Source organism: Mixophyes fleayi, chromosome 1, assembly GCF_038048845.1.
Source record: "Mixophyes fleayi isolate aMixFle1 chromosome 1, aMixFle1.hap1, whole genome shotgun sequence".
NCBI classification, from domain to species: domain Eukaryota; kingdom Metazoa; phylum Chordata; class Amphibia; order Anura; family Limnodynastidae; genus Mixophyes; species Mixophyes fleayi.
Genome location: NC_134402.1, coordinates 172816410 through 172843210, shown reverse-complemented (window position 1 = coordinate 172843210; position 26801 = coordinate 172816410). Strand labels below are relative to the sequence as shown.

Below are 26801 nucleotides of genomic sequence, written 5' to 3'. Positions count from 1 at the left end.
GTGGGCCTATTAAATTAAGATGGGGTGATATTTATAGCTGGTGTGATATGGGGCTATTGTATGTGGGGCTGATTTTGGGGAGGAGAGTTATTTACTAAATGTGAATATGAATTATTTAATGCTGGGGATGGTTGCGGGAAATGGTAATATTAAACATAAATGCTATTAATTTTTTGCTGGAGGGAAGTAGGTCAACTTATTAAATATGTATACTATTTATTGTTGGGGCTGGTTGGAGGGAAATATATCTATTTATCAAATGTGAGTACTTTTATTTTAATGTTGGGGCTGGAGGGATGCCTAATTATTAAATGTGGGTGCTATTGATTTAATGCTGGGGCTGGTTGGCGGTTTCTAAATTTCATGTACCCATTATTTTTTCCAAGTAGAGCCTCCAGCATTCCAGGATCCAGACAAGCAGCAACTGATGTAAAGAAACCAGCAGCCACAGATGGTGAAAGTGACGAGAACAGGTAGGAGAGAGCAGGACAGACTGCCAACTGTCCTGAATCTGATGGGGCAGTCCCGAATTTGGGAGACTGTCTCGCTTAGTCAGGATTTGGTCAGACAGCAAGGACAGTTGGGAAGTATGTCCTGCTTCACATTATACTGTTCGTGAAGGCAGAGCTGCGTGTATCTAACAATAGAGCACACAGTTTTACCTGTGTATTCATCCAAAATGTATCTAAAATGATAACCCCCCCCTTTCTTAAGTGCCCCCCTCCCCCCAGAGCCTTATTCCAGCCCTGGTGATACTTTAGTGGTTCTTACATTGATTCCATTGCCTCCTTCTATCTTGCACTGGTCCCATTCTCAGATCACTATGTTGAACATATGGCCAGCCCCCATTGCACTGACAATATCATTAATCCTGCCTCCTTTTGGAGTTGTTTACATTTTAGTTTTGTTAAGGAAGTTTCAAATCCATTTTAAAAATTTGATTGACTTGATGCACTTGGTGCAATGTGTGACGTGTCCATCCCAAAAAATCAATTCAGCTACTAAAAAACATTGTTTGCACTTTAGGTGAATATCATCCCGATTATTGCAAAAGCAGACACTATTGCCAAAAACGAGCTGCACAAATTCAAAAGTAAAATTATGAGTGAGCTGGTCAGCAACGGAGTTCAAATCTACCAATTTCCTACAGATGAAGAGACTGTTGCAGAGATCAATGCGACAATGAGTGTAAGTTTTACAGACTTGTGTTTAGTGCTGATTATGCTGATCCTGAGTACCTCTACTCTTTACCTTAATAAAAATAAAAAAAAATCTCCTTTTGAGCATACAGATGTAGGTAGTATGTGTATTGAGCATACAGATGTAGATAGTTTGTGTATTGAGCACACAGATGTAGATAGTTTGTGTATTGAGCATACAGATGTAGTGAGATGGAAAGTAGGAGGGCTTTAGAAAATGTGAACATAATACTAAAACTAGTGTTTCATGCTGTACTTTTCTCAATAAATAACATCATTCTACATATATATTGTATTTTGTATAGAAATATAACCATAATGATTGTGGCTGTATGAGTTACCTGGTTGTTCATAAATGCTTCCATGCACTCACTTTTCTCTATGAACATCCCTAATTTGTAATATGTCAAGTGTCTGACCCACATGTGAGTTTATAATCTAGACTGGTCTCCATAATAGTTTTATAGTGACCTATAAGTAAATAATGAAGTTGGTGACTAGCCTATAAAGAGAGGTATGTTTTATTTATGCATGGAATAACTTTACTCTTAAATTACTGTTAATCCTTTGAAAATTCAGTTTTAAAGTCTGATTTTATATGAAGTAATAATTTTACGTATTATAAAATAGAGAATTTTTTACGTTTTTTTTCACTTTCCTTAATTTGCTTTTCCTTACATAAGAAAACGTCGCTATAATTTGTCACAAAAATGTCACTATAATTTGGCACACTGTACAACGTCTTAATAAAAGAAAATTCTTGCTGAGCTTTTAGACACAGACTGTAATATATTTAATATATTGCTTTATTTTAGGTGCACCTTCCATTTGCAGTTGTTGGCAGTACAGAAGAAGTGAAAATTGGCAACAAAATGGCTAAAGCAAGGCAGTATCCCTGGGGTATTGTTCAGGGTAGGTTTCCGGGCTATGACAGAATATCACTTTTATATTTGCAGGAAAAGATTTATAAATCATAGCCATTTTTTAATACTGTATGCTCCTAAACTGAAGATGGTATTCTAACATATCTGAACAGTTCAGTTTGTCATGCAATCCACTCATATTAGGCAAAATAACTGAGGCAGTCATGCAGGAACAGCTATATTGCTTGACTTTAGATTACTGTCCTGCTGAGGTAGCGTGCTACTTTTCAAGTGTTCTCATGGACTCGGCTTGATTATGTTTATAGTATAACTTTTTCTTGTCCCTCAGTTGAGAACGAGAATCACTGTGACTTTGTGAAACTCAGAGAAATGTTGATACGAGTAAACATGGAGGACCTAAGAGAGCAGACTCATGCTCGCCACTATGAACTGTACAGACGCTGCAAGCTGGAAGAAATGGGATTCAAAGACACTGATCCAGATAGCAAACCTTTCAGGTAAATCATGGTGTATGTATATTGCACGCTTGGGCACCTCCAGAAAGGAGTGGTCTTCATGATTGTCTCAGATATTACTGAATTTTGCTCATCTTAATCTGTTTCTAGTACTTGTATCTAAATATCAGTGTGGGAAATAAATCTTTCTGCTACCTCCTCTCTTTAACCTCATGTGCACTTGTGTACTGGCCAATTGAAGTTGCCGTTAAGTCTCCAAGCCTAACTGGGGAACTTAGGTTCTTTTGGCATGCCTAATACAATGCTAACATGGGAAACGTGGACCCTTACTTAGCACTAGTCAGACACTGCATATCAGACATTCTGATATGAAATTGACACTGTAAATTAAATAACATTTTGTGCTCTTCAGCTTGCTTAACAGTTTGACTTCTTGGCCTAACAAACCAACATGCCAACTATTTTCACAAAGTTGTATATCCAGAGGGATGTTTTCCATGTTAAATCATATGTGTCATACAATATTATCATTTGAGCTAGTAGCAGATCTAATGATTTGCTTATACGCTTACACAAACAGCAGATTATATGTTTTACCACAACAGTATTCAAATATGTCTTTCAAGTATTTAAGGAATTTCTGACTGACTTCCTGCCTGCCTGCCTGAGGCCCCATCTGGCCATATTAGGCTTGGAAAGGAGATATAGGCCCAGCTTGTAAAGTCACATATGGGAAACCGTAAGGTTAAACAGTCTCTCGTTTTAATAGTACTATGTGAAGAAGGATGTATTTAATTTTTATGCGTTTTTAAACACAGACACATTTTGATGCTTCAGATGTTCAGTAATCACACAAACTTTTTTTTTTGAAGATAATAATTTGTACAGTCGTGTGTGGTAGCAAGATAAGCACTCCCTTAATTTGACATTCTTGTATCTTTATTTGCAAACCGAGTAACACACACAATTTAAGTATGCAAATGAATAAGAATGCTTATATTAGTGTTTTTTTCTGTGAATGTTTTCAAAGTAATGCCATCCAAAACTGAAAATGTTTTGGTGAGGTTAGATGAGGGCAGTTGGGGGAGGGTCTGGCATTTTATTACCTCACATAACTGCACCCAAAACTTTTCCTATTGGTGGATATGAGATATGAAATTGTCCTAACTGTCAGCTTACATCTAGTACACTTTCTACGACCTATGTGTGTGGAGCCCAAATCCATTGTAACCTTTCCCTTGTGGTGTACATTGCTATGGTTGTTTAATACAGCACCAATCTAGGAGCAGAGCCTTGAGAATGCAAATTGGGCGGGGGATCGCGGTGATTTCCACACTTGGAATGTAGTGGTAAATTAATTAAAATTGTTAGCTAATTGCAAATGAACAAATGTTTTGACAGCTGGAATCGTACATTTTTTTTTTTTATTAGATGTTTTACAATTTTTTGGATTATGAAAAACTAAATACTTGGGTCCATTCATTAAAGATAGGGACGGTTATATGGTTATGGTCAATTCACTTTTATCTATTTATAAGTGCAAGGTATGCAATTTAAAGCAAATATATTATTGGTTGTTATTTTTTAGTAGGAAGTTTAAAATGTGCTGGTAAAGTCTCTCTTTAGAATGCATTGTTGATCCTGTCACCCTCTATTATACATACAGCTATCCTGGAATGGTGTGGGGGTATTAGGATGTAAGATGAGGTATCTCCTTGTTTACCTAATATAGTTGTTAGAGGTATGGATCATATAAATGGAATGAAGTCATAGCATATATTATACTCCCTTTTGTATTTTTTCATGTCATATACTAAATAAAAAAGAAGGGCAAATCTAAGGTTAAGTATATTTGTTCACTTGTACTCTGAATTTCCACTGCCGTTTTATTTAAATAAAAAAAAAAAAGCTTAATTTTGCCTTAACCTACACCCATAATTTCAAGTTTTGGCTTTTTTACTTGCCCCAGAGTGATGAAAGAAAAGCATCCTTGTCCTAAGTATGTGTGTGTTGTAATGGTCTGCCATCTGTAAATAATATAACAGATAGCATGCTGGACAGATATAGTTAAATACAAACGCACCAGTTTTTTCAGATTTAGTATTTAGCTCAGCAATACTCAGGCTTTGACTTATATTAATATCCAAAGCCGGCTTTACTCGCTCTTTAAAACGATGAAAGATTTCTACAGACTTTTATCTGGGATTGCGTCTTTAAGGTGCCTGAATGTATCGGTGATATTTCTTTACCCACTTCTCATCGCTTTCATCTTACTAGTTGAGTTGAGTTTATCGGTGATTTGTTAGCTGTCTACAGATAAGCCTCTATTCTCGTGTTATTTTACGAAGTCCTGACACTGTCATGGTGTCTGTTTATTCTTCTGTCATACATATCCATTTTTATTTTTTTTTTGTTTTTAATATAAGATTTTTAAAAACTGAGGTGTCTCGCTCCATACTTGGAACAATATAAATTTTGAAGAAGACGATTTGTGAAATGTCTTTTGTTTCTTTTACCAGCCTCCAGGAAACCTATGAGGCAAAAAGGAATGAGTTCCTTGGAGAACTACAGAGGAAGGAGGAAGAAATGAGGCAAATGTTTGTCATGAGAGTCAAAGAGAAGGAAGCGGAACTTAAAGAGGCTGAAAAAGATGTAAGGACATTTTTAGGTTTTATGGTCTGTTAACTATATGTTTCACAATATTATTTTACTGCTATAGTTTATCAGTAATATCCCCCTATTAAAACAGTTTATGCACATATTTCAAAAACTTTAGTCGAAAAACAGGGCATTGGTGTCAAGAAAAGCAGTTGTGGTCAAAATCCTTTACGTGTATGGTGACACAGATTGCCACAAAGCACATCAGTCCATCTTTATAGGAGTTGCTTGCTCTTCTGCATTGTCCTTAAAATTCATCTCCATACCAAATCAACAGCTCCACGAAAAGTTTGACCACCTCAAGAGGACTCACCAAGAGGAAAAAAAGAAGCTGGAAGACAAGAAGAAAGAGATCGAGGATGAAGTGAACATGTTCCAGAAAAAGAAGGCAGCCACACAGCTTCTGCAGTCCCAAGCCCAACAAGCTGGATCCCAAACCACCAAGAAAGACAAGGACAAGAAAAAGTAAGCAGCCTTGTGTGACTTCTCCCCATCTCAACCATTGGCTTTGGTATGAATGTGGCTACCTGCCATCTTCTCATCTTCATAAAGGGAAACTGGTCTTTTTAAAAAAAAAAATGTCCTAGTTTTTTCTTATACTTTTATAAAAATATGGGATATTCTGAACATCTTGGATGTGATATAAGCAGAAAAGGGCAACGTCATATCTAGAAGCACACATTATTCCATTGTGACTCTATAGATAAAAATGAATCAATGGTCAAAGTGGGTCGGTGTACTATGGCATTCCATACCACTACTTCTCCTACAGTTTTGATTGTAAAACTATTAAATTCCATTCACTTATTATTTTCCATACCACCAATTCTAAATTTCCACTTAGACCACTGATGTGAATCCTTTAAAATAAGTGTTTGAAATGTCTTGCTTCTCACAGTGCTGTTACCCACGAGCATCCAGGTTTTCTACTTAATCCAAATCCACATGGTTGAGTGAGCTTCATTAGAGAAGTATAACTTAGGAATTTGCAAAGCATTCTAATAGTAGACAGAATTGGTAGCCAAAGTGTTCCAAGGCAATTATTTTACTAGTGGGTGCAAATACCGTTTTGCAAAACATGTGGGGTAATTTGCAGCTGTACACACAGAAAACAAACACTCTCTCCATTTCCACTGGTAATGCTATTTGAAGGTTTCATACATTTTACAGTTTCAGATCAGAGCTTTGTTAGAATTTAAGCTAGGTTTAGATTTAAGATTTCAGGTCTAGAAATACAATTGTTGTAGGTTATTAGGACTAGTAATAAGTGGCCCCAATATTTTAGGTAGCATCCCTACTTTCAGTATTCCTGGGCTCCCTGGTGTGACTGAGGAATCCGCATCCTCATAATAGCACATAGAACCTGCACCATAAATGTGTCATGCAGGAGCAATATTTTGTCCCTGAGTAGTGTCCATTGGTGGATCGCTGTGTGGCGTTTGAGGTGGTATCCCTAAGCCATGACTGGTGGGGGGGGAGGGGGGTACAAAATTGCTCCCTGCATGTTCCTAAAAGAACTGAAGTCTACTGTGGGGTCATAGAGGTGTAATGCGCAGTAATGAGATTGGCTGTTGGTCAGCAACTCCTCGATCAATGCTAATTACTGACAGGTTGCTAGAGCTATGTATTACTGCCCTCAAGTACGGTTATCCCCCAGGGTCTAAATAATGCTTGGTGAAATATGTGTCACTAGGTTATCAAGAAAATAGATTGATAACAGGTAGGTACTGAAAGAGGAGGAAGACACATTTCTAGAGTACCACCCAGGGCCATGTGGGTGTAATCTGGCAGTGCAAGTTTCTATAAAGTTACAAGAGAAGACCATTCACCTCTACGTATTATAGTGTCAGAGATCTTCTAAAGCTGGACAAAAAAGTCAACATATTTATATTATAATGTATTTATACATTATTTTATAAATAAAGTATCTGTCCCTTTTTAAATTACTTTTTGCATTATAGCTCTTGCAATATTCACATTGTGTTAAAACGTAATATCTGCCGTAGAGACGCAGCATCTATTCATGCAGTTCATGGCACACCCCTATAAGAAAAAAAAAAAAAAATTGTAGGAGGGGCGATGCACAATGTGCCTCATTTTCATTAGTTTCTTCCCTGATCACCAGCTAGTTCTGCACTACTACTTCTACCACTATAACGAGACTTCAACATGCACCTTTGATACTACAAGAAAGTGTATCCCTCTATATTTTTGTATATAAATACATAGGCGCACATTTCTCATTAAAAAGGAATAGCCTATGTCTAAAATCCCAGACAAAACCGTAGAGCTGTTTTTTTTTGTTTTTTTTTTGTTTTTCTTTTTAAATGTAGGCTCTTGGTGTGTCAATTCTTTCCCATAGTGATGTAGTCTTTGTTGTATGTAGTGGATATGGGGACAGATGAAATGGCGGCCTCCGCCTCGGTACCTGTTCCTTGTACAGTTGTCTTCTAACCCTTACACATATTTGGCAGCATTAAAAGGGAACACTTTTACTCTTCCACTTTGTTCTTTATTTGTATCACAGAATAAATACCTATTGAGTGTGGTACACATTGTATACGTGTTCTGCTCTAGTGCAAAGAGCGTATATTTGTGCAGTTGATAGTAGATCTATTATCTACTTAGACAGTGAGAAGACCATTTTATCTCATCCATATTGACTATAGTTTTGTGGAAACCATGTGTAACTTGTGCAATATAGTTGCTATTGTACCATTATTTTATTCCTGTGCGTGTGTCATGTTAATGTCTTAATATGTGTCAGTCAGTAATTATCCCTCACCTGGTGTATACAGAGTATAATATTTAAACCCACTCTTTATAGTGCTCTATAATGCCTGTCCGTGGCTTCTTTTTGAGTGGGACATGTGGCTTCTCATCTTCTGCATGTGTAGTGGCATGTCCATCCAGAATGTGGGGCCAACTTTATTTTTTTTACTTTAGAAAGCAGATTTTAAAATGACCAAATAATCATTGTTGGTAATGCCTCCTAAACACTTCCTAATTCTTAGTGAGGGATCTTTCTTCTAGACCTCCTTATAACTCCCTGATATGTTTCTTAATTTCTCTATCCAGTTTTGTTTTTTTTTTTTGTTTTTTTTTTAATTTGTTTAATTTAACTAAACTTTTTAGCCATTGCTTTACTATACAGTAATGTTCACTGAACAGATGTAGCCTGCACTTTAATTAAATATATTAAGATTAAGTGCAGGGCGCTCTCCATAAAACACACGCATTCCTCTTACCAGGAAACACTTGAGAATCTCCACTTGCAAGCGGGCAGTTTCATTTCTTATTTTATGCACAATAGGAAGTGAGCAATAGGAATATTTAATTGCCAAAAGTATGGCATAGTAATGAACATTATGAACAACGGATAGAGGCCATTATGTTGTACTACTTGTTTTCGTACATTGCAGTAATCCCCTGCCGGATATCATTAGTGTAAACATAAAAAAAAAAAAACGGGACATCATTTCTTTTTTGGCATTGAGAGCTCAGTCTACTATCTTAATTCCTATGGAGCTGTACTCACGTTGCAGAGCATGGTACTTGGACAAGTGCTTGAGTTACAATAATGGTTGTGGAAATGGCCTGCTTCCTAACAATTATTAATAGCCGGAAATACAACCAGCATAATATAGAATAATACTAATTAGGCTTGGCTAGCTTTTGTACAGTCATTATACTGACAGTGTTTACCATCAAATAGTTGGTGTAGTGTGTATATATAGTATCATTATGTTACATTTATTATCCTAAATTGGTTAATGTTGACATCTATGATTGCCTTTAGGTTTGGAATTGAATTCCAATCAGTCTGGAAAAGGTTGAATGGAGTTAAAACACATGTCCCTTTTAAGCAGTGTACATGTGGTTTATTGCCCCTGGTCCCCATTGTGCACCTCCCATGGAGTGCGTGCTCAGATTTTCTCCAACACAGAGGTTCTGAAACAAGGTACTTTAGAGGCAGGTTGTGTGGGAAAGGTAGAGTGTCATCCTATAGTGTGACACCTTGTATCTAATTCATAGCCAAAAGACAGCTCTGTTTATCACACACAATAACCACATAATTCCACCTTCACTCTCATCCCTATTGCAGGTCTTGTAGAATTCAAGCTACCTGCAACTCCTCACTATATATTCCATTTCAGACTAGCCAAATATTCATGGCTGATCTTAGATTATCCAGATAGATTTGACATTATTAATATGTAACTATCCATAACATGTATTTTTTTTATATAAACTCAGCTGCTTTCAGAGCCTGTGAGTAATTACCTATTTGTGGACAGTTTATCTGAATTCAGGTGTTTACTGTGTTTTTTTTCCAGCCATCTACTTTGCATTTAACCTGTTGCAAGTGCTAGCCCCTTTTGTATAGCCCAGTTTGCCAACTCTTCTAAAGACAATTTCATATTTTTTTGTAATGGATCTTTTTCCCCAGGTATGTGGTTGAAAAATCTAGTGGGAGGCAAAAGGCAGATATTCCCAAAGAGTTCAGACACCATCTAGTGGCTATTTAGGGGAAGGTACAATTAGGACCCAGACTGATAAAAAGGCCAGATACGCCAAATCTATGGCAGCTCTTATGCAAGGAATGCATTTTTATAATTTGCATATTAGAAACATTAGCTGTGGACTGAGCTAGGTATTCTGCAAGCTCTAGTGTTGGTGGTATGAGATAGGGCAGAAAGTGGCTTTGGAGAGGGACAAAAAATATAGGGATCTAGGGTTGAATATAGTTAATTTGCTTAGTTAGAAATACTGCTATTTTTAAACAGGGTAGTTGGCAATGTTAGATGGGGAAAAAGGCATGTTCAATGAGAACTCAGACTAGTTCCTAGCTACTTGCTTGGGACTTATGACCACATGTTTATAGTAGTATTTTATATAGAATTGGAATATAAAGTCTATAGTCCTTTCTAAATAGACATTCAGTTATTCAGTAATAACATGAATGTTTGTGCCCGTATAAAAACTAATCTACTAGATGCTATATAGTACACACTCCTGCTTTGTTGGCTATTTAAAATGTCAGTGTAAAATATGACACTTAATCCACATACCATGTATTCATTCATCTTCTTGGTCTAGGAATCCTTAATGTATTCTGGAGAGTGACATGTATCCAAGTAGCATTTAAATCAAATAATATTTTTTTTTTTTTTTTGTTGGCTGAAATTTATATTAAATCTAGGAGCAGCTTTGGGATTAATTGGTCAGTCTTACATTAATTATATCATTCAGTGTATAAGGTACGTGTATAAAATGTAAGCAATAGCAATAATTTCAGAAAACCAGGATCACTGCAACCCATCCTTAAGAGTCGAATATTTTTAAAAAACTAATGCTTTAAAATAAATAGTAAATTTTAGATCATGTGTTTCATCTATTGTTTCAATGTAAACCAACCGTTTTGTTTTTTTCTTTTTACATGCATCATTATTGTAAAGTAATTATTTCACATGACAGTGTTTTGAAACTACCAAGGGGAAAGTGAAATAATGTTCTATACAGTACTAACAAGATGTGTTCAGTACCCCTGCAGTAGTATATATGTCTGTAACTTCAGTTTAAGTGTCAAGCTCAGAAATGTAATAGGCTGATGGGCACCACATTTATTGGTCGATCTATAGATCAATCAATCTTTCCATCTTCTACAGTTTTTTTCAACAACATTACTCCTGTTTTTTGTGTTTAATGATTACAATTTCTGAAGTGTTGAAGACACTAAGTTTGCAGTATGGAATTGTAAATAATAATTTTACTATTTTAATGAGCTTGACGCATAAACCATAGGTTTTATTGGTTTTACATGTATGCATTTTGTCCAGTCTACATTTTGGTTAACCATGATTATGTCAAGATCCTTTACTCCAAAGACAATGTTGCTCCTCTGGTTATTTTATTGTTTGTTTGGTTGTTTTTTTTTCAACTTCGCCTTTAATTTGCTGTTTTCCATTTCTAATGTGAGTGTCTTGTATATTTTCTCCCCCCCCTTGTGTGTTTTTTGTGTGTTTTTGTTTGTTTTTTTTTCTTTTAACTTACAGTGCAAGCTTCACATAAAGTGTGCCAAGCCAAGGATGTCCCAGCATTCACCTGCTTTTTGCAGTAATGTGTCCCCGCCATTTCCTCGACACCGATCACTAATCATTCACTTAACGCATCATGTTTGGCTGCCCGTGGGGAGACTGCGTGCACTCGGACTATTTGTTTTGTTGCTGGAAAGCGAATGTTGCTGAGCCTGGCCTGCTGCGAATTGCAGGGACGTGTGCCTATCGCAATCATTATTGTGCTCCTGCTGACTAAAATCTGTCTAATCCTTGAAGATCTTACCTGCATGTATTTTAGAATGGACCAGTCACTGAACAGAACCATTACTTGGACATCAAACAAATGTGAATGGTCTCTTAGTCAGCTAACTAAAGAGCAGTGTGCACATGACTACCGTTTATAGCACATTATTTAACCTTTTAAAAGGAAAACAATTTAAGTGACCATATGTGAATTCATGTCTCATTTTACTCCTGAAATTTCAATTGAAGCCCTGTGTATTCTTGCAAATCAAGTTTTGATAATTCCCTTCAAAAACCAGTGTGAACCATTCCACTCCGCTTTGCACATGTTGTTTTCTGAAATTCTTTGACATCTCCACATTGGAAAATGTTTCACACTGGTTAAGAGGCTAGAATTAACAAAGCAGTCACGTAATAAAGAAACTTGCTCTTTTAGAGGTGCTGCTAACTTGAGAGCAAATACAAATAAGAAAATAAAACCACCGTTGTAAATTAAGGAGTTTTTTTTTCCAGTTTGTTTTAACCTATACTGGAGATGCTGAAGCGGTAGTAAAGTCCTTGCTCTAATCCAGCAGCTTTATGCCTTTTTGGTTGCTCTTGACCTCCTCAAAAACGTGTTCTGAGCCTATGTTTTTAATCGGTGGCACTAGGGTTTGGCAAGGCAACTGGCTTACAAAGCAACAAGAACCTTCTGTTTTATACAAGTGTTAGAATTATAGTAAATGTTCTAAGTATAACTCCCTTCTGTACATGCAATTCAGAGAGTAGGAGATTTATATATGTATGTGTGTTAGGGAATTCCCATGTCCATTACTGTTCTTTTTCAAGTGTATAAGAAAGCTTTCAACCTTGACATCCCAAGCATGTTTTGTATTGGCATACATGGTAAGAAAACTGACTAAACTGTCTCTTGTATTCTTTTTCTATGCGGTTCCTTCCTGGACAGCTCCTTTCCCTTTATGATACATTCCAAGAAGTGGCGACCCATGTTTACCTTTTGACTTCTGGGATTTCTTTCTCTTCTGATGCTGTTTTGCCTGATCCCCCTCCCCTCTGCTCATAGCTAGGTAGCCTCTCTTTACTTGTTTGCAAGATCGCCTGGGTCACTTTTCAGCTGAAACTGCACATCCCACTCTGCCTGCACCTGACCCCTCACTTGCAAGTGTGCTGCAATGCATCCACTATGCATCTTTTATGCTTGATATTGCCTGGATGGAGGCTGGTATTTTTCATTTACTCACTGCCTAAACATGGCTCTGGGTGGTATTCATTATAGGAAAGACCACTATGCAACCAACACAGAACAGGGACACTGGAGCCTACAGGTTTAGCAGTGGCAGCAGCTTTAGAGAACAAATCAGAAACCAGTTTCCTTACCATGAGTTGTGTTTGATCACTCATTACACCCAAGCATTGATAAGTCTTGCTCTGGATGTCTTTGTGTGATGTTGTTGTTTTATTTTTAACTCATTGCACAGGTTAACTGCCATTATTGTATGCGTTCTCCTGATAGTGTGAGTCTATGGCCACAGATTATTTTCTAATCTATATTTCACCTTGTAGCGCTTTTTAATTGAATAAAATGTGCCTAATATCCGGAATCTGAACATTAACTACATTTTGTGGCTCGTATTCAGATGTTTTGGAATTGTGTGGAAAGTGGCAGTTACTTTGTTGCAAGGCTGGATCCCCTCCTAGAATAGATGGATCCAGTGGTTTATATAGCATGCAGGTGCTTGAGAAAATATCTCTTTACAGCAACAAGCTTTCTAAAAGCTTACACACGTTTTTAATGATTAACTTTGTACTATTTATACGTTTTGTAATTGGAAGTAGAATTTTATTTAAAGAAATACAAAAAAGAAAACCTGGTTTGATCCAAGCATTCAATTAATAGGTGTCTTCTACAAGCCTTAATTCCTTTACATACCCCTGGGCCATGTTTAGCACAATACCACTGCACATGTATGTTTTTCTTTCTTTCTGTGTCTATACTTTTTCCGCAGTAGTCCTTGGCTGTGCACGGAGTAAGTGGCTTCCCTCCTATCTATTTGGATGTGCTTCCCCTGCACGCATGTAAGTAAATCAAAAGTCTGGATTTTTGCTCCTAGCCACATTGATTACTGAATGCTGTAGAATGTTTGAACAAGTATAAAGTAGTGTACGTTTTCTTAGAGGTGTTGGACATGCTGCCGTCCCACAGAATGCAGTCATGGAGTTAAGGATCAAATGTGTTTCTCCCGTTGTGCACATTTTTTCCCTTTTACTGTTCAGAAGTTATAGCTACATTTACAAATATAACATATTTCAATTACAGACTAATAATTCATGCCCACAAATGACTGCCTAATTAGAATCACTTCAAGTATGAAGACTCCCTGATAGTCATTATATCTTAATGAGTTCTGCAAGCATAGATGGCCGGTAAAATTAAATATATCTCCACCTTTCATGGAGAAGAAGCTGTTGAAAAATGTAATCTTTTGCACATTTAAAAATCCTGAGTTTAATCATGAACATACAAAGCCATCATTACATAATACCAAATTGGGGGTATATATATAATTTTGGGATCTCTCCTACTTAAAAAGGGTTTATCAACCAGAGTGATAAGGGTTGGCATGTTTTCCATATCACCTGTAAGGAGTACAATTTTATTTGTTTGTGATGGACTCATTCTAAAAGATCCAAATATGCTATTATTTAATGTCTGATAGGCTATAGAAAACATGCACAGTTAAGCTAGGCACATGTAGGCCGATCTAGCCACTTGGTTTGAGTGACTGGTCACATAAGTTTGTGGCCAAATTGGTCATCTTTGGTGTCATGGGACCTGTGGTTGTGTTAAGATGTTTTCACACACAAGCCGATAGTGGTCACTGTCAAACCACATTTACCAACGTGTCCAATAATGCTCCTATTCATGTCGACTGGATCATTATCTGGTTCCAATAATAGCATGCGGCAGTTCGCGACCCCTGGATAAAATGTGTGTAATGAGACAGACCTAATGGCACACAAGCACTTATTTGATTTAAATAATCCAACTAGTCTGATCCAAATGATTAATATAGCCTATAGTACATGTGTGTTCTTTAGCTGCATGGCAATTGTTGGTTTAGTGTAAGGTAAATACAGCACTCTTTGCTTCCTTATGCTTTGTCTTGGCTGCAGCATTCACAGCTCCGCTTCTGTTTGCCTCATTTCTCATCCCTTTTTCCTGTAGCGAAGGGAGTCTCGTGGGTCATCACGTCTCCTCATTGTCAAGCTTTGTCCATTGTGCTCACTGCTTCCTGTTCATGTGCAGTGCATTGGTATTAATACGGTGTATGCCATCTGGAAAGCTTGTGGATGCAATTTAACACTTACTGTCATTTTTCTATTTTTTTTCCTGAACATAAAGCTGTGAACAGCACTAGGAATAATTAAATGTTACACTTTTAATGTTTATAAATATATAAAATATACCATTTGCCTTAAATTGTATCTTTAGTAGTTTGAATACCAATGTTCATGAAAATATGTCCTGATATTCGTTTTTTGTTTTTTTTTACCTTGCATCCAGTGTTAATGCAGTATTATATAATTGATGCATATAGTAGGCACTTGTTGTGTATTTGAATTTTATTCTGGTGTTTAAACATTTTTGTCTTTTGAAATATAAAACTATACAACATATTTTGAATACCATTTTGTATGTTAGACAGAGGACATGAAATACTGCCAGCACTCAACAAAAATATACTTTTACCCCAACTTGTGTGTTATATTTTTTTTTTCCTTTTTATGTGTGCTTGTCCACATTGTTTATACATTACTTCTAAATAAAATGGGCAAACAGTGTCCTATAATGATTAATAATCAAGGTTTTTACTCACAGAAATACCTCCACAAATCCTTTGTTCATATCAGTTTCTCAGAACTGTAGATTGTACAAATATTTTGTCTTTCTATGGGGCCATTTAGTAGATGATTGCAGAGTGGTACTTACACTATGGGGCATATTCAATTAGCTTTCCGGTCCACGGGATCGCGCCGGAACAGCCGCGAAACTTAATACACGGTACCGTAATAACGTGGATTTTCGTTCGCAGCCCATAGGGTTGTGTATGAAAATCCGCGTTAATGCGGTACCGTAATACTGGCAAGAACGCTACCGCGAAACGGAAAGCTAATTGAATATGTCCCTATAAGTACGCCATAGAGCATTATTTTACTCTTTGAGATAACCCTCTCCATGCACATACACGCGAACACACACCCCTCCTTGCTTTCCCTTGCCTGAATGATGGGGGTCCCTTCCCTGCCAAACCCTCCGATGCACATCTGGGGTCCTAAATGATGATTCAGACCACACAATTTGTGCGTAGGCCACAAGCAGTGCACAAGTCCAGCCTCTTGCCTCTGTCGTTACTTCTCTTCAAACTGACAATGCAACAGTCCCAGTATCATAACAATGGGCTCTGAAATTTTGGGTGGTGAGAACAGGAGCTGGAGTGAACATTGAACTCTGTTGCGGCCTCCTCGCTAATCCACAGAAGCACAGAGTAGGGGGTTGGGGTCCAAGGAATGGGATATCCATAGTTAATATAAGGGGGAGCAAATTGGCTGGGGGGAATTCAAAATGTAATAATAAAGGACTAAATATTATTTATTGCATTAAGAACTGCTGCCTTACCACTTTGTCAGCAGGCGGTACTGTATAATCTAACTATTTGCAGACATTGGACAGGAATTCCAGAATTTGCACCCAGTCTTGGGCTGTTTTAGTTTCATTTTCTGGGGGGTTTATGTTAAGTGATATTGTAAGTTTCTTAAAGTATATATGCCAGTAAAAGATGCTTATTTATGCATTATATATTTATCTTCAAAATTACAATTGTTCTCCAGATTTTTAAATGGCAAATTTCAATACCATACCTGTATTTTAATGCACTGTATGTTTGCTTTGTATATCATGCATATTACCTTTGTTTGCATGTATATCATAAAATATTATGTTTACATATACTATATTTACATAAGAATTTGGAATAGCAGAAATAATCCACCCTTTAAAATTACATTTTAGGACCCTACACAAATAAAACAAATTATTTTAAAACTTCCTGTAGGAAACATTTTAATAGATGTCAGTGTAAAAAAAATAAATCTATCACTTTTCTGTCACTTGTACGATCTCACATTTAAGTGCCTTGGGCCTGCTATGGGATATGGAGGATGTATAAAGCATTTGCTGCAGCATATAATGCAAACAAGATTTTTTGGAATGTGTGGCAGATCTTCAAATAAATATGGCAGCTTTCATTGAGGAAACTTATTTTTTTCTGAGTAATCGAAACCAAGTAAGCATGTACACTAGAAGGTGAACCTGTTTTTTTTTTTGTTTTTTTTTTCTCCTTCCAAACAGAGATCCCTTAACTGTCCTCAACTGCCTGCTGCTAGCATTTACCATCTTGAATATAGTAGTGGCTGGATGGGTATCAACTTTGCATGATTGGATATGCACTCAGCCTCCAAGTTTCCTTGCATGTGCTGTAGTCCTGAGTGTCGCCTACACCTAGGTACAGGATAAACTTAAAGTACGCCAGTTATTTGTTGCCATACAAGTTGTCAAATCACCAGTTGGCAGCGTCTTAATATATTAAAGGTGCAATGATATCACTAAGGTAAATTAATCCTACATTAAAATACACTTCTCAGGCTACATAAACACTGGTATCAAAATTCTGTTGAAAATGTGTTTTTAATGCAAATTCAACACATGTAAATGTGAAAATAAAAATCACCGAACCTGAGACTGTACATATTTGCAGTTTCATTGCAACAGTACATTTTTTATTGTTCTTGACACGTATAAATTGAAAACTTACATTTATCTCAATGAGAGCAGATTGTAAACACAATTAGATGCACGTAAGAGGCGTTTCAACATGTGTTGGACTTCAGCATAACTGTTTTGTCACAGATGGGTGTTAAACAAGAGAAGAATGAACACACCTGTAAATGCAATGTGGTTTATATGCACTTTTTACTTTCGCTTTAACATGATTACAAATAAAATCTTCTATAGTTTGATGGAGCACAAAAGTCTCACTCAGTTTATTTTACTCGCACCTTCTCAAGGCAGTGCTGAAAGCCAATGATTAGATATCAATCTTTCCATTAAACCTAAGTGTTTAGATGTCATTTTGTGAACATAGGTGAAATTATCCAGTAAATTAACTTTCACATTGTTCTGGTGGTACCAACATGTACTATAAACAGCACAATAAACCACACAGAGATTTACCTATATGAATGCACCATACTGGTGCTCTCTTAAAACTGGACGATAGTGTACACAGTTGTGGAAATATCATTTAAGGCTATTTAATATAATATACTGTATATTTTTATTCTGCATATCCTGTTTGCCTCTACTCGCATAACAGCACAGAACAGAGCCGTGCAATTTTCACAAGCACAAATATTGTGATGGCTGTTTCTGTTACTGCACTTATTTTGCTTTTATTAACATACACTCATATAATGGTTAGCATAATGAGTATTTGTTTCATTAAAAAAACAAATGTAAACTTTATAAAATTGACCTAATCACCATGTGTTAAATGAAACCTATGTACTTAGTATTTTGAGAAAGTAATGAGAGGGGCAACATGCTGTCCTTTGTTTATACCTCTTTGCCATGCAGGGCCTAGTAGTTCACACCAGAGCTTTTTGGTGAAGGGAAGGGGTAACTGTTCATTCTCCAGCTGCTGCTGAACTACATGTTCTAACATGAGCACTCTGACCATGATTGACGTTCCAGTTCAGCAGCTGAAGAGCCATGGATTGGCTTACACAGCTCTGTATTGGTTGTAACCGTAATCCTAATGCTTTAATTTTCTCCTTTTTCCTCTCTTCTGTAGCTTCTTCTTTCTATAACCAACCTGTTGAGAGTCCTCCTCCTTCCCCATAATGGATAGTAAGGTACCAGAAGATCAGCCGTCTAAGGGTACACCTATTGGAAGATTTGTCTCATGACTTCTGTCATTCTTCCTTTTATCTTGTGTGGGTTACGTATTGCTGTGTGTTGTGAGTGCATTTGCTTGCTCACTACTGACGTATTTCCTGATTCTAAGTGGCTGGCAAAGTGATGGCACTGTAGCAGTACCAGTGCACAAGATATCTTCAGAAACATTATGCAGGTGGTGTCCATGAGCCCAAAGATCCCTCTAACCAACATCTGGCCTCTGAATATTGAAGGATGCCTCTGATCTGATTGGTAGCGGCAATGTCAAAGTGGGGAGTAGCTCTGGTAATAACGGAACACGTGCCTGCAAATTATCTGGAAAAACTTAATATACTTTGTTTATTGATGTTTAAGTGACATGTTAACTGTGCTCTTGTCACCAAGTGGCATAGTGTTGGTGCGTTCAAATCCATTCTACTTCTTTATCTCCCTCTCATAAAAAAAAAATATTTACTGTCATTACTTAAACTAGTGCATATATGCACTAAAATCAACCAATCAAACTTTTACTTTCATTGTATACCTTCCACTACACAGACAAAGGGTGATTGGTTTCTATTTTCCTGTGTTTTTCCTGTTTTTATTTCCACCCAAAAATATTTTAAGGTTTTCAACTAAACCAAGGACACAATCTTTGATTTTCCTAGCTGATGTCTAGGTAGGAGTTTGTTCTAAAAAAAATGTTAGCATTCCACAAATGAGTGACCTTTTTTTTCCCTTTTTCACATTATTTCAAATTGCTAAAAATCATCAAAAAAATATATGCAATGTTTGGTGTTCAAAGATTGCCATATTATTATGTATTTTTAATATTTTATTTAATGGGCCAATTCATTTAACAAACATTTTAAAAAGTGAAATTGTATTATGACTTTTAACACAACTTGTTTCTATATTTTGAACTCTGCAACATGAGACAAATGTAATAAAATGCTAATGCCTTTTCCTTGTGTTTATATTATAAGTAAATGTTCGTTAAGCCCAATAAGAAATTCTACATTTTTGCTACAAAATATAAAATTGCTTAAAAAAATTAAAATAAGCATGAAATATTTTTTATCCGTTTCCTAGCCAATCTTATGATTTCACAATTGATTTTTTTTTCTGTTTCAATAGTCCTAAATTATAGCACCACATATGATCTAGACTCAAACTTGAAGGGTTGGCAGCTAAAGTATTGAAATAAAGACAAAAATATTTTTTTATCCCTTTAAGCTAATGTAATGTTTATATGTAACCAAAGGTTTCCTATTCACTGAGTAAATAGTTTGTTTTCTTATCATCATGACTTAATTTTCTTGGATTGCATGTTAACAGTTCAAAGCCAAATATATACATTTTATTAAAAAATGCATTGTAAAATAAAATATACATTGGCATTATATAAGCTTTATTCTCCAGATTCAGAGACCAGCTAAGTCTGTGAATAAACCTTATGAGTAAGTCAACTAAGATTGAGTGATGCCCATAACTGTTTGATTTGAGTTTTGATATAAAGTTGGGAAGTGTAAGTGCCAAGTTAATGTTTTAATATTTTATAGTCATTAGATGCAATTTAATGCCACTATGTACTAAAGTTGGGAGATGTAATGGAAAATAATGCTGTTTTTTATTAATACGTCTGAATGTTTTTTGTTTTATTAATATCCATTACAGTTTATTTAAATTAAACACTCAATATTGTTGAGAAGGCAGGAGTGGCCATCTAAGAAGGTTTATAATGATGAATGCTGGGTAGACGGGCATAATAGCTGATCAATGTCAATGCAACCTTTGTTTGCAAAATGACTTGGGTAGCAGATTTAGAGTCCTTGTTAGACAAGTGCTTTATTTGCTCACTTTAAATTCATTCCACATTAGTAGAACTCTTGGGAGGATATTCTATAAAAAGGAGGAAATTAATATTTTTGGCTTAACTTGAATTGTTCTTTCTAATGCATGCACCCTGTTCTCATGTGTATAAGTAGTCATTCTTATAAAATATCCCCGATTCCAGGTTTTCACTATTTGTCGATGGACGTGTCTTGACCAATTACACAAGAATCTTTTTATTTTTTATTTTTTAATGTTCGATACAATTCTTCCTATCTAGTCTTGTTTTCTGGGTTTTTTTTGGAAGAGGGGCACTACAGATATGTTTTAATGAAACCTGACATGATGAGTATTATAGGGCGTAAAAACAATGCCACAGATGATGTACTTAGATGCAGCAGGTTGATAGCGGGGTCTCTGGAAATTATCTTGAAAACTACTATAAAAAGTATTTTTCTAAGAAAACACTTCAAATACAACTTTTTTTTTTCTTTTATAGAAAGCCAAATATATTTTAAAAGGATAATGTGTAAACGGTTGTAGTCCTTCTATTTGCAGATTCCTTCACTTAGAATATCCTCCCAACAATTGTGTTACTATTAGTCCACCCACCATGCAACATGCTTATAATCTGTATCGGTAATAGTCACATTCCAGTCATACTACCTCCAATTTGCATACAAGAGCCACTGACATTAGGCAGGAAGTGCAAACAGGTAAAGGAGACAAAATATACCTAATGTTAAACATTTATAGCAAATAAAAGAACCAGGTTAAGACTAAATAAGACTCTAGTAAAGAATAGCAGTTTTTGGACTTCACCTCTCTGTTCCTGCCCATAATAATATTCCATTATTGTGACAGACACCCCATTGCACCAATCACACTACATAAAACCCATATTTCACAGATGGTCTGTCCAATAGACCCCTTACTGCACTGACCGCCTCCTACCTCTAAATTGCTCGTGTATGGTCTGACGGGGTCACTGCAGGCACAATCTTGGTAATGTGCGGCCTTGCTGCCCCAGATTCTTCAAGTGACGTGGGTGCTATTTGTACGTTCCAAGCAAAAGTCTAAATCTGTTAGTGTCTGTTTTAGACGGAAATTATCATAGTGCCAGTCTTCTACATGTGACATCCTCAGAATTCTTCCACATGGAGGGCATAGACACCACATCACTTGGACTCTACATGAGGGTGTTTGATTGCGGAGGGGAAGGAAGGTGGGTCTGCGACCTACTCTTGTCACAAGATGGGGTTGGGTAACTTTAGCACCCTAGGTTGACTTGCTGGTAATCCATTTGTAGTCATTTTTTTTTATATACTATTGAACCAGAAAATGTTATTTCATTGGCAAAAGTGGAATTTATACTTTTGCTTCAATTAAATTTACTTTGTATAGCAGGAATTATAGGATACAAGGACATAGACAGATTCTGATGAACACATTGACACTAGGGATGAAGCAGTCAATCATTATAGGGCAATATGGTGGTATATTTTTATAATGAATGTGTATTAATATGTTCATAATTTAGTCTGTATGCATTAGTGTTACTTTTATCTACTTTATGTGCTTTTGTGTTACAAAATGAAACACCTGAAATCTATGGCTCAAAAAAGTATTGTACATCTCTGGTACATGATTCTTATAATAAAACTATTATCTTAAGAATGTTTTCTCTTTATTTATATAATCACATTTTTATTTTACCTTTTATTTTTTGAAAATGTAATTTACAATATTGCAATAAATGCAGTCTCGCAGTGCAAAAGTAACATAAACAGGCAATGATGCATCAAACTGCCACAGGCTGTTGTATGTTAAATTCCAAGTGAAGCTCTCCATAGAACTTATATATTACATATATAATAAATTTTATTTAACCATTTCTGGCAGCTGATAAATAGCTACTGTAGTTTACCCCCAAGGGAATATTTTAAGTTCCTCCCTAGTAGTGAATAAATGCAAATAAACATTTCCATGGCAGTAGTTGTGACTTATAAAATTACCCTTTACATGGCAGCTCTTTTGGTATTAGAAACGATTCTTACGTCCATATAATATTATAGATGTTAACATTTTAAAACTTGATAGGGGCTTGTGGCCCTTCCATAGAATATATATATTGCGTTGTGTAACTAGTAGTCCACCCACCACGCAACAGGCTTATAATCTGTATCTGTAATAGTCACAATAGTCTTCATAAGTCAACTCTATCAGCAGTAAATGTCCGTGTCTGAATTCCACAATATTGAAGGTACAGTTCAAATCAAGTTAACCATCAAAACATGCATATCTTCATACTAGGTAAATAAAGATTATATTCAGTTTAAAATTAATCGTCAGACTTGGAAAACAAAGATTTTCAGAATTTATGGTGTATCTAAGCATATTTTGTGCAATAAAGTGTTGCAGTCGCCTTTGGAGCTCTACAACCCCTCATGTTTACTGAATTTGATCGTAATGTACTTTTTATTTTAAATACTTTTCAATAACTAAACTTGCAACGTTCAGAAAAGAAGGGTAGATGGTAAGCACTACATCTTGCATGCAAAATAACAGTAATTTTTGTGCAGTTTGTCAATATTGAATAATAGAGGTAAATATTTAAAACCAGTGATTGGCCTTGAAAATGAGTGTTAACAGCATAGCAATATTTACTGACCACCAAAAATAATTATAAAGCATAGACAAAAGTTTGTGGACACCTGAACTTCTCATTCCAAAACCATGGCCATTATATGAAGTTGGTCCTCCCTTTGCTGCTATAACAGGCTCCACTCTTCTGGGAAGACTTTTCTCTAAAATATGGCTGCTCGGATTTGCATCTAGTCAGTCACAAGAGCTGGTTGTGAGGTTTGGCACTGATGTTTAGTGAGAAGGCCTGAGTCACGTTCCAAAGGTGCTCGATGGGGTTAATGTCTGGGTGCTGTTCAGGCCAGGCCAAGTTCTTCCACACCAATCTTGGGGAAACCATTTTTTTTCTTGACTTTTCTTAGTGCATGGTCTTTTTTTTTTTTTTTTTTTTTTTTTTTAATTGACCTTGCTTTGCGTATGGGAAAACTAATTTTGATTGACCTCGCTTTGTGCATGGGACCATTGTCCTGCTGAAACAAAAAAGGGCTTTCCCTGAACTGTTATCACAAAGTATGAAGCACACAATTCTATAGAATGTTAATGTATGCATTAAGTTTTCTCTTCATTGGAACTTAGAGGCCCTGGCTGTTTTTTTCCTCTTACACCAAACTTTACAGTTGGCAGTACACATTCTGGCAGGAAGCATTCTCTTGGCTTCTGCCAAACACAGAATAATCAGACTGAGAGGGTGAAACAGGATTCATCACTCCATGAAACATTTCAGTGCTCCAGAGTCTAATGGACGTGTGCTTTACAAAACTCCAGCCAATGTTTGGCATTGCACATGGTTATCTGAGGCTTTTGTATGGCTGCTCAGCCATGGAAACAACACATGAAGCTTCTGGCTAACAGTTATTGTGTTGACTTTTTTTTCCAGACGCTGTTAGGAACTTTGTAGTTGGGGTTTCAATGGAGGAAAGGTGATATTTATGCTCTACGTGCTTCAGCATTCAGTGGCCCCTTCCTGAGCTTGTGTGGCCTAATGCTTCACGGCTCAGCAGGTGCTGCTCCTGATGATTCCTTTTCACAATAGCGGAACTTTTCTGGTCAACTAAGTGCTAATAGGGCAGAAATTTGATGAACTGTCTTGTTGGAAAGGTGGCATCCTATGACGTTGAAAGTTGCTGATGTCTTCAGTACCATTCTACTGCTAATGTTTGACTATGGAGAATTTGTTTGCACCTGTTAACTATGGGTGTGTATAAAATGGCTACTTCGAAAAGGAGTCCACATACTTTTAACGATGTAGATTGTGTGTGTGTATCTTTGTAGCCTTGCGTAACAACTTTATTTTTATATATTGTCTTATAGTTCCGTTGACAATTCAACAAAACATTATGCAGTGTTCGAAATTAAAATGTAACATGTTTACCTTGGAGGATGGAAACTGCACTAAAAGACTCTGGAACCTTAGGATGCATGTCTGTACTATAGAACCTTTTAGCTCTTCTGGGCCGCATATAGAAGTTAATATTTATTGATGACGACAATGTAACCCATATTACCAATGAATATAATAATGTAATAAAGTATAATAAAACATTTACTTTTTGAACAAGCAAAAAAAAATAAAATAAGAACACAACATTTTTATTGTGAACACTGAACCTGCTTTTTCTATACCAGTGCATCTATATCTGGTTTGAGGTTGTAGCGATGCATAGAGTATTTTCACGATGCGAGTCTGAAATTTTTGTTCTATTTTTACTTTTGTATGCTTCATACTGTAAAAAAAGTTGTTCACAGATATACATACTCCCCAAAAGAGACGTCATGAACAGGGCAAGTTCGTGAAATGACGGATATTTTTCTTTACGCAGATACGACTTCTAAAAGTCCAATAAAGACACTTTGAATAAATTTGTCTGTAAGTTGCATATTGAATGTATAGAGTTGCAATATGAAAGTGAGAAGTAGCAAATATATTGAAATGCAGTTGGTTTCTTCTAAAATCTTGCAATCTATTCTCAAAGTCCTGTGACAAAATGGCAATTAATGCTGCATATTTTTCTTGTAATCTTTATTGAGTTGATAACAAGCAAATGTAACCAGTACATTAAGCCAATCATTGACAAAAATGTTTAACAATCAACCTCACAATTTTCCTTTATAGGAGTGAAAAAAAGAATAGGGAAGCCAGACAAAGAGGAGAAAGTGGAAGGGGAGGATGAAAGGTGCATGAGGGGTCTTCAGGACTTCCCATGATTAACTAGATGCTCCCTGATCGTGAAGTGGGTGGATGTTTGGGGAGGATTGCCATCAGAGTGGCCCTCTCCAGGGCCACTCTGACTGGGTTCAGTAGGCAGGATGGCAATCCTCCCCAAACCACCACCCACTTAAGTTAAAATTAAGTATCTGTCTTGACTGACCTGTAGGTGAGCGTTTCCTTGAATTCCAACCACTGGAGCCACATGACCGTGAACTCTGTAAATCAATTTGGGCTCAATCAACAGATCATCCATAGCCATGTAAAGGTCAAGTCACCGGAACCACGCAACTATACTGGGGGGGGTGGGGCAGCTGACCTCCAGTGGACTGGAATTGCAGCCAATTCTGCATTGCTCAAATGCCTAATTATTATTTTTTATATTGAGATATCGAGACGTCAGAGATATTTAATAACCGAAACTCAGGGCCGTCCGGTACCGGACTCCCTAGTATTTTTGCTGAGATCTGGTGGACCTGATTTCAGAAGGGGGTCAGCACAGGCAGTTCCACCAAGCATGCAGGGGAGTAACCAGCCCTGAACCGCACCTCCAGCAGGATCCCGAGACACCTGGGAACATTTTACTTAGCTGGGACGGGCAGCGGTACCACCTCGAAAGGACTTTGAACTGTGTTTCCACCAGTGTTTGGCTAGTGGAACTGCCCATGGTGAATATGAAGGCATTTGTCCATGATTGATCGTCATCAGTCCTTCCCAGGTCCTTGTCCCAAGATCTGGCATACCTCTGGAGGTAGTCCAATAAATTGACAGAGTGTTGTAAATGGTAGAAATCGTGTATTCTGGTGGCTGGGCCCGCATCATAGCCCCTCAAAGCTGGTTAAAGGTCTTCCCACCCCAGCCCGGTTAGCAGCAGTGTGCAAGTATTGCCCAATTTTTCCTGCAGAACCGAAAATGCACAAATATGACCATCTGACATTAGCTGACTGCTCATGACCACTGCTCAGTCAGACCATGATCTGAAGGTGTGAGGAGGATAGAACCAGAGGGAAGTCCAGGTTGTAGAACAGAGGTGGGAATGAGATAGATTTTAGTTTGCGTAGTCTCGCCCAACACTGGAGAGTGACCCAATGGTAGGATGGGAAGAGTGAGGGAGTTTGGGCAGCCAGGGGAATACAGTGGGGATGAGTCTCGTTGAGTAGCTTTCAATCCCAACCCACTGTTTAGATTCCAAGGGTCCACTCCAGCACCCGGTTAAGAAGTATGGCTAATGGTATTTGGAGAATAAGGGCAGCTGCAGGCACCCCTGCTCTTTCCATCTGTATAGAACATTGTGTTTAAATCTAGGGGGATGCTGCATATTTTTCTCTGTTAACGTTGCTTTGTTCAATGTTTCAAAGTGAGTTAAGTTATTGTTTTTAATCTGAGACTTAGTTGATTTTCACCTTGGAGACACGTGTTCAGCTCATTTAAATAAGCAGTGATATCCACTAAAAATTATAAATCAGTCAACCAGTCCTCATTTTTAAATTCAGTTGCAGGTTTTCCTTTCAAGACCATAAAACACTTTATTTCATTTCTCAAAACAGAAACGTTTTAGCATTTTACCACCCATTAACCACCTTACTGCAGTAAAGTATATTATGTCTTCATAGCTGGTTTCCAAACT

The 26801-nt window shown here is 36.9% G+C and overlaps 1 protein-coding gene across 6 annotated transcripts in view; it reads left to right on the top strand.

The window, feature by feature from the left end:
• Positions 1–19235, top strand: part of SEPTIN11 (septin 11) — a 69190-nt gene extending 49955 nt beyond the window's left edge. The window contains exons 5-11 of one of the 6 annotated variants that reach the window (XM_075204112.1): positions 1027–1188; positions 2015–2111; positions 2412–2580; positions 5058–5190; positions 5474–5661; positions 13508–13574; positions 18410–19235. In XM_075204112.1, the coding sequence (XP_075060213.1) occupies positions 1027–1188; positions 2015–2111; positions 2412–2580; positions 5058–5190; positions 5474–5661; positions 13508–13529 (771 nt within the window). In that variant the 3' untranslated portion in view covers positions 13530–13574; positions 18410–19235. Of the gene's footprint in view, positions 1–1026; positions 1189–2014; positions 2112–2411; positions 2581–5057; positions 5191–5473; positions 5662–11252; positions 15255–18409 lie in introns of those variants that run through there. The other 5 variants (XM_075204097.1, XM_075204127.1, XM_075204106.1 and 2 more) reach the window with 5 other exon arrangements.
• Positions 19236–26801: the final 7566 nt, after the last annotated feature.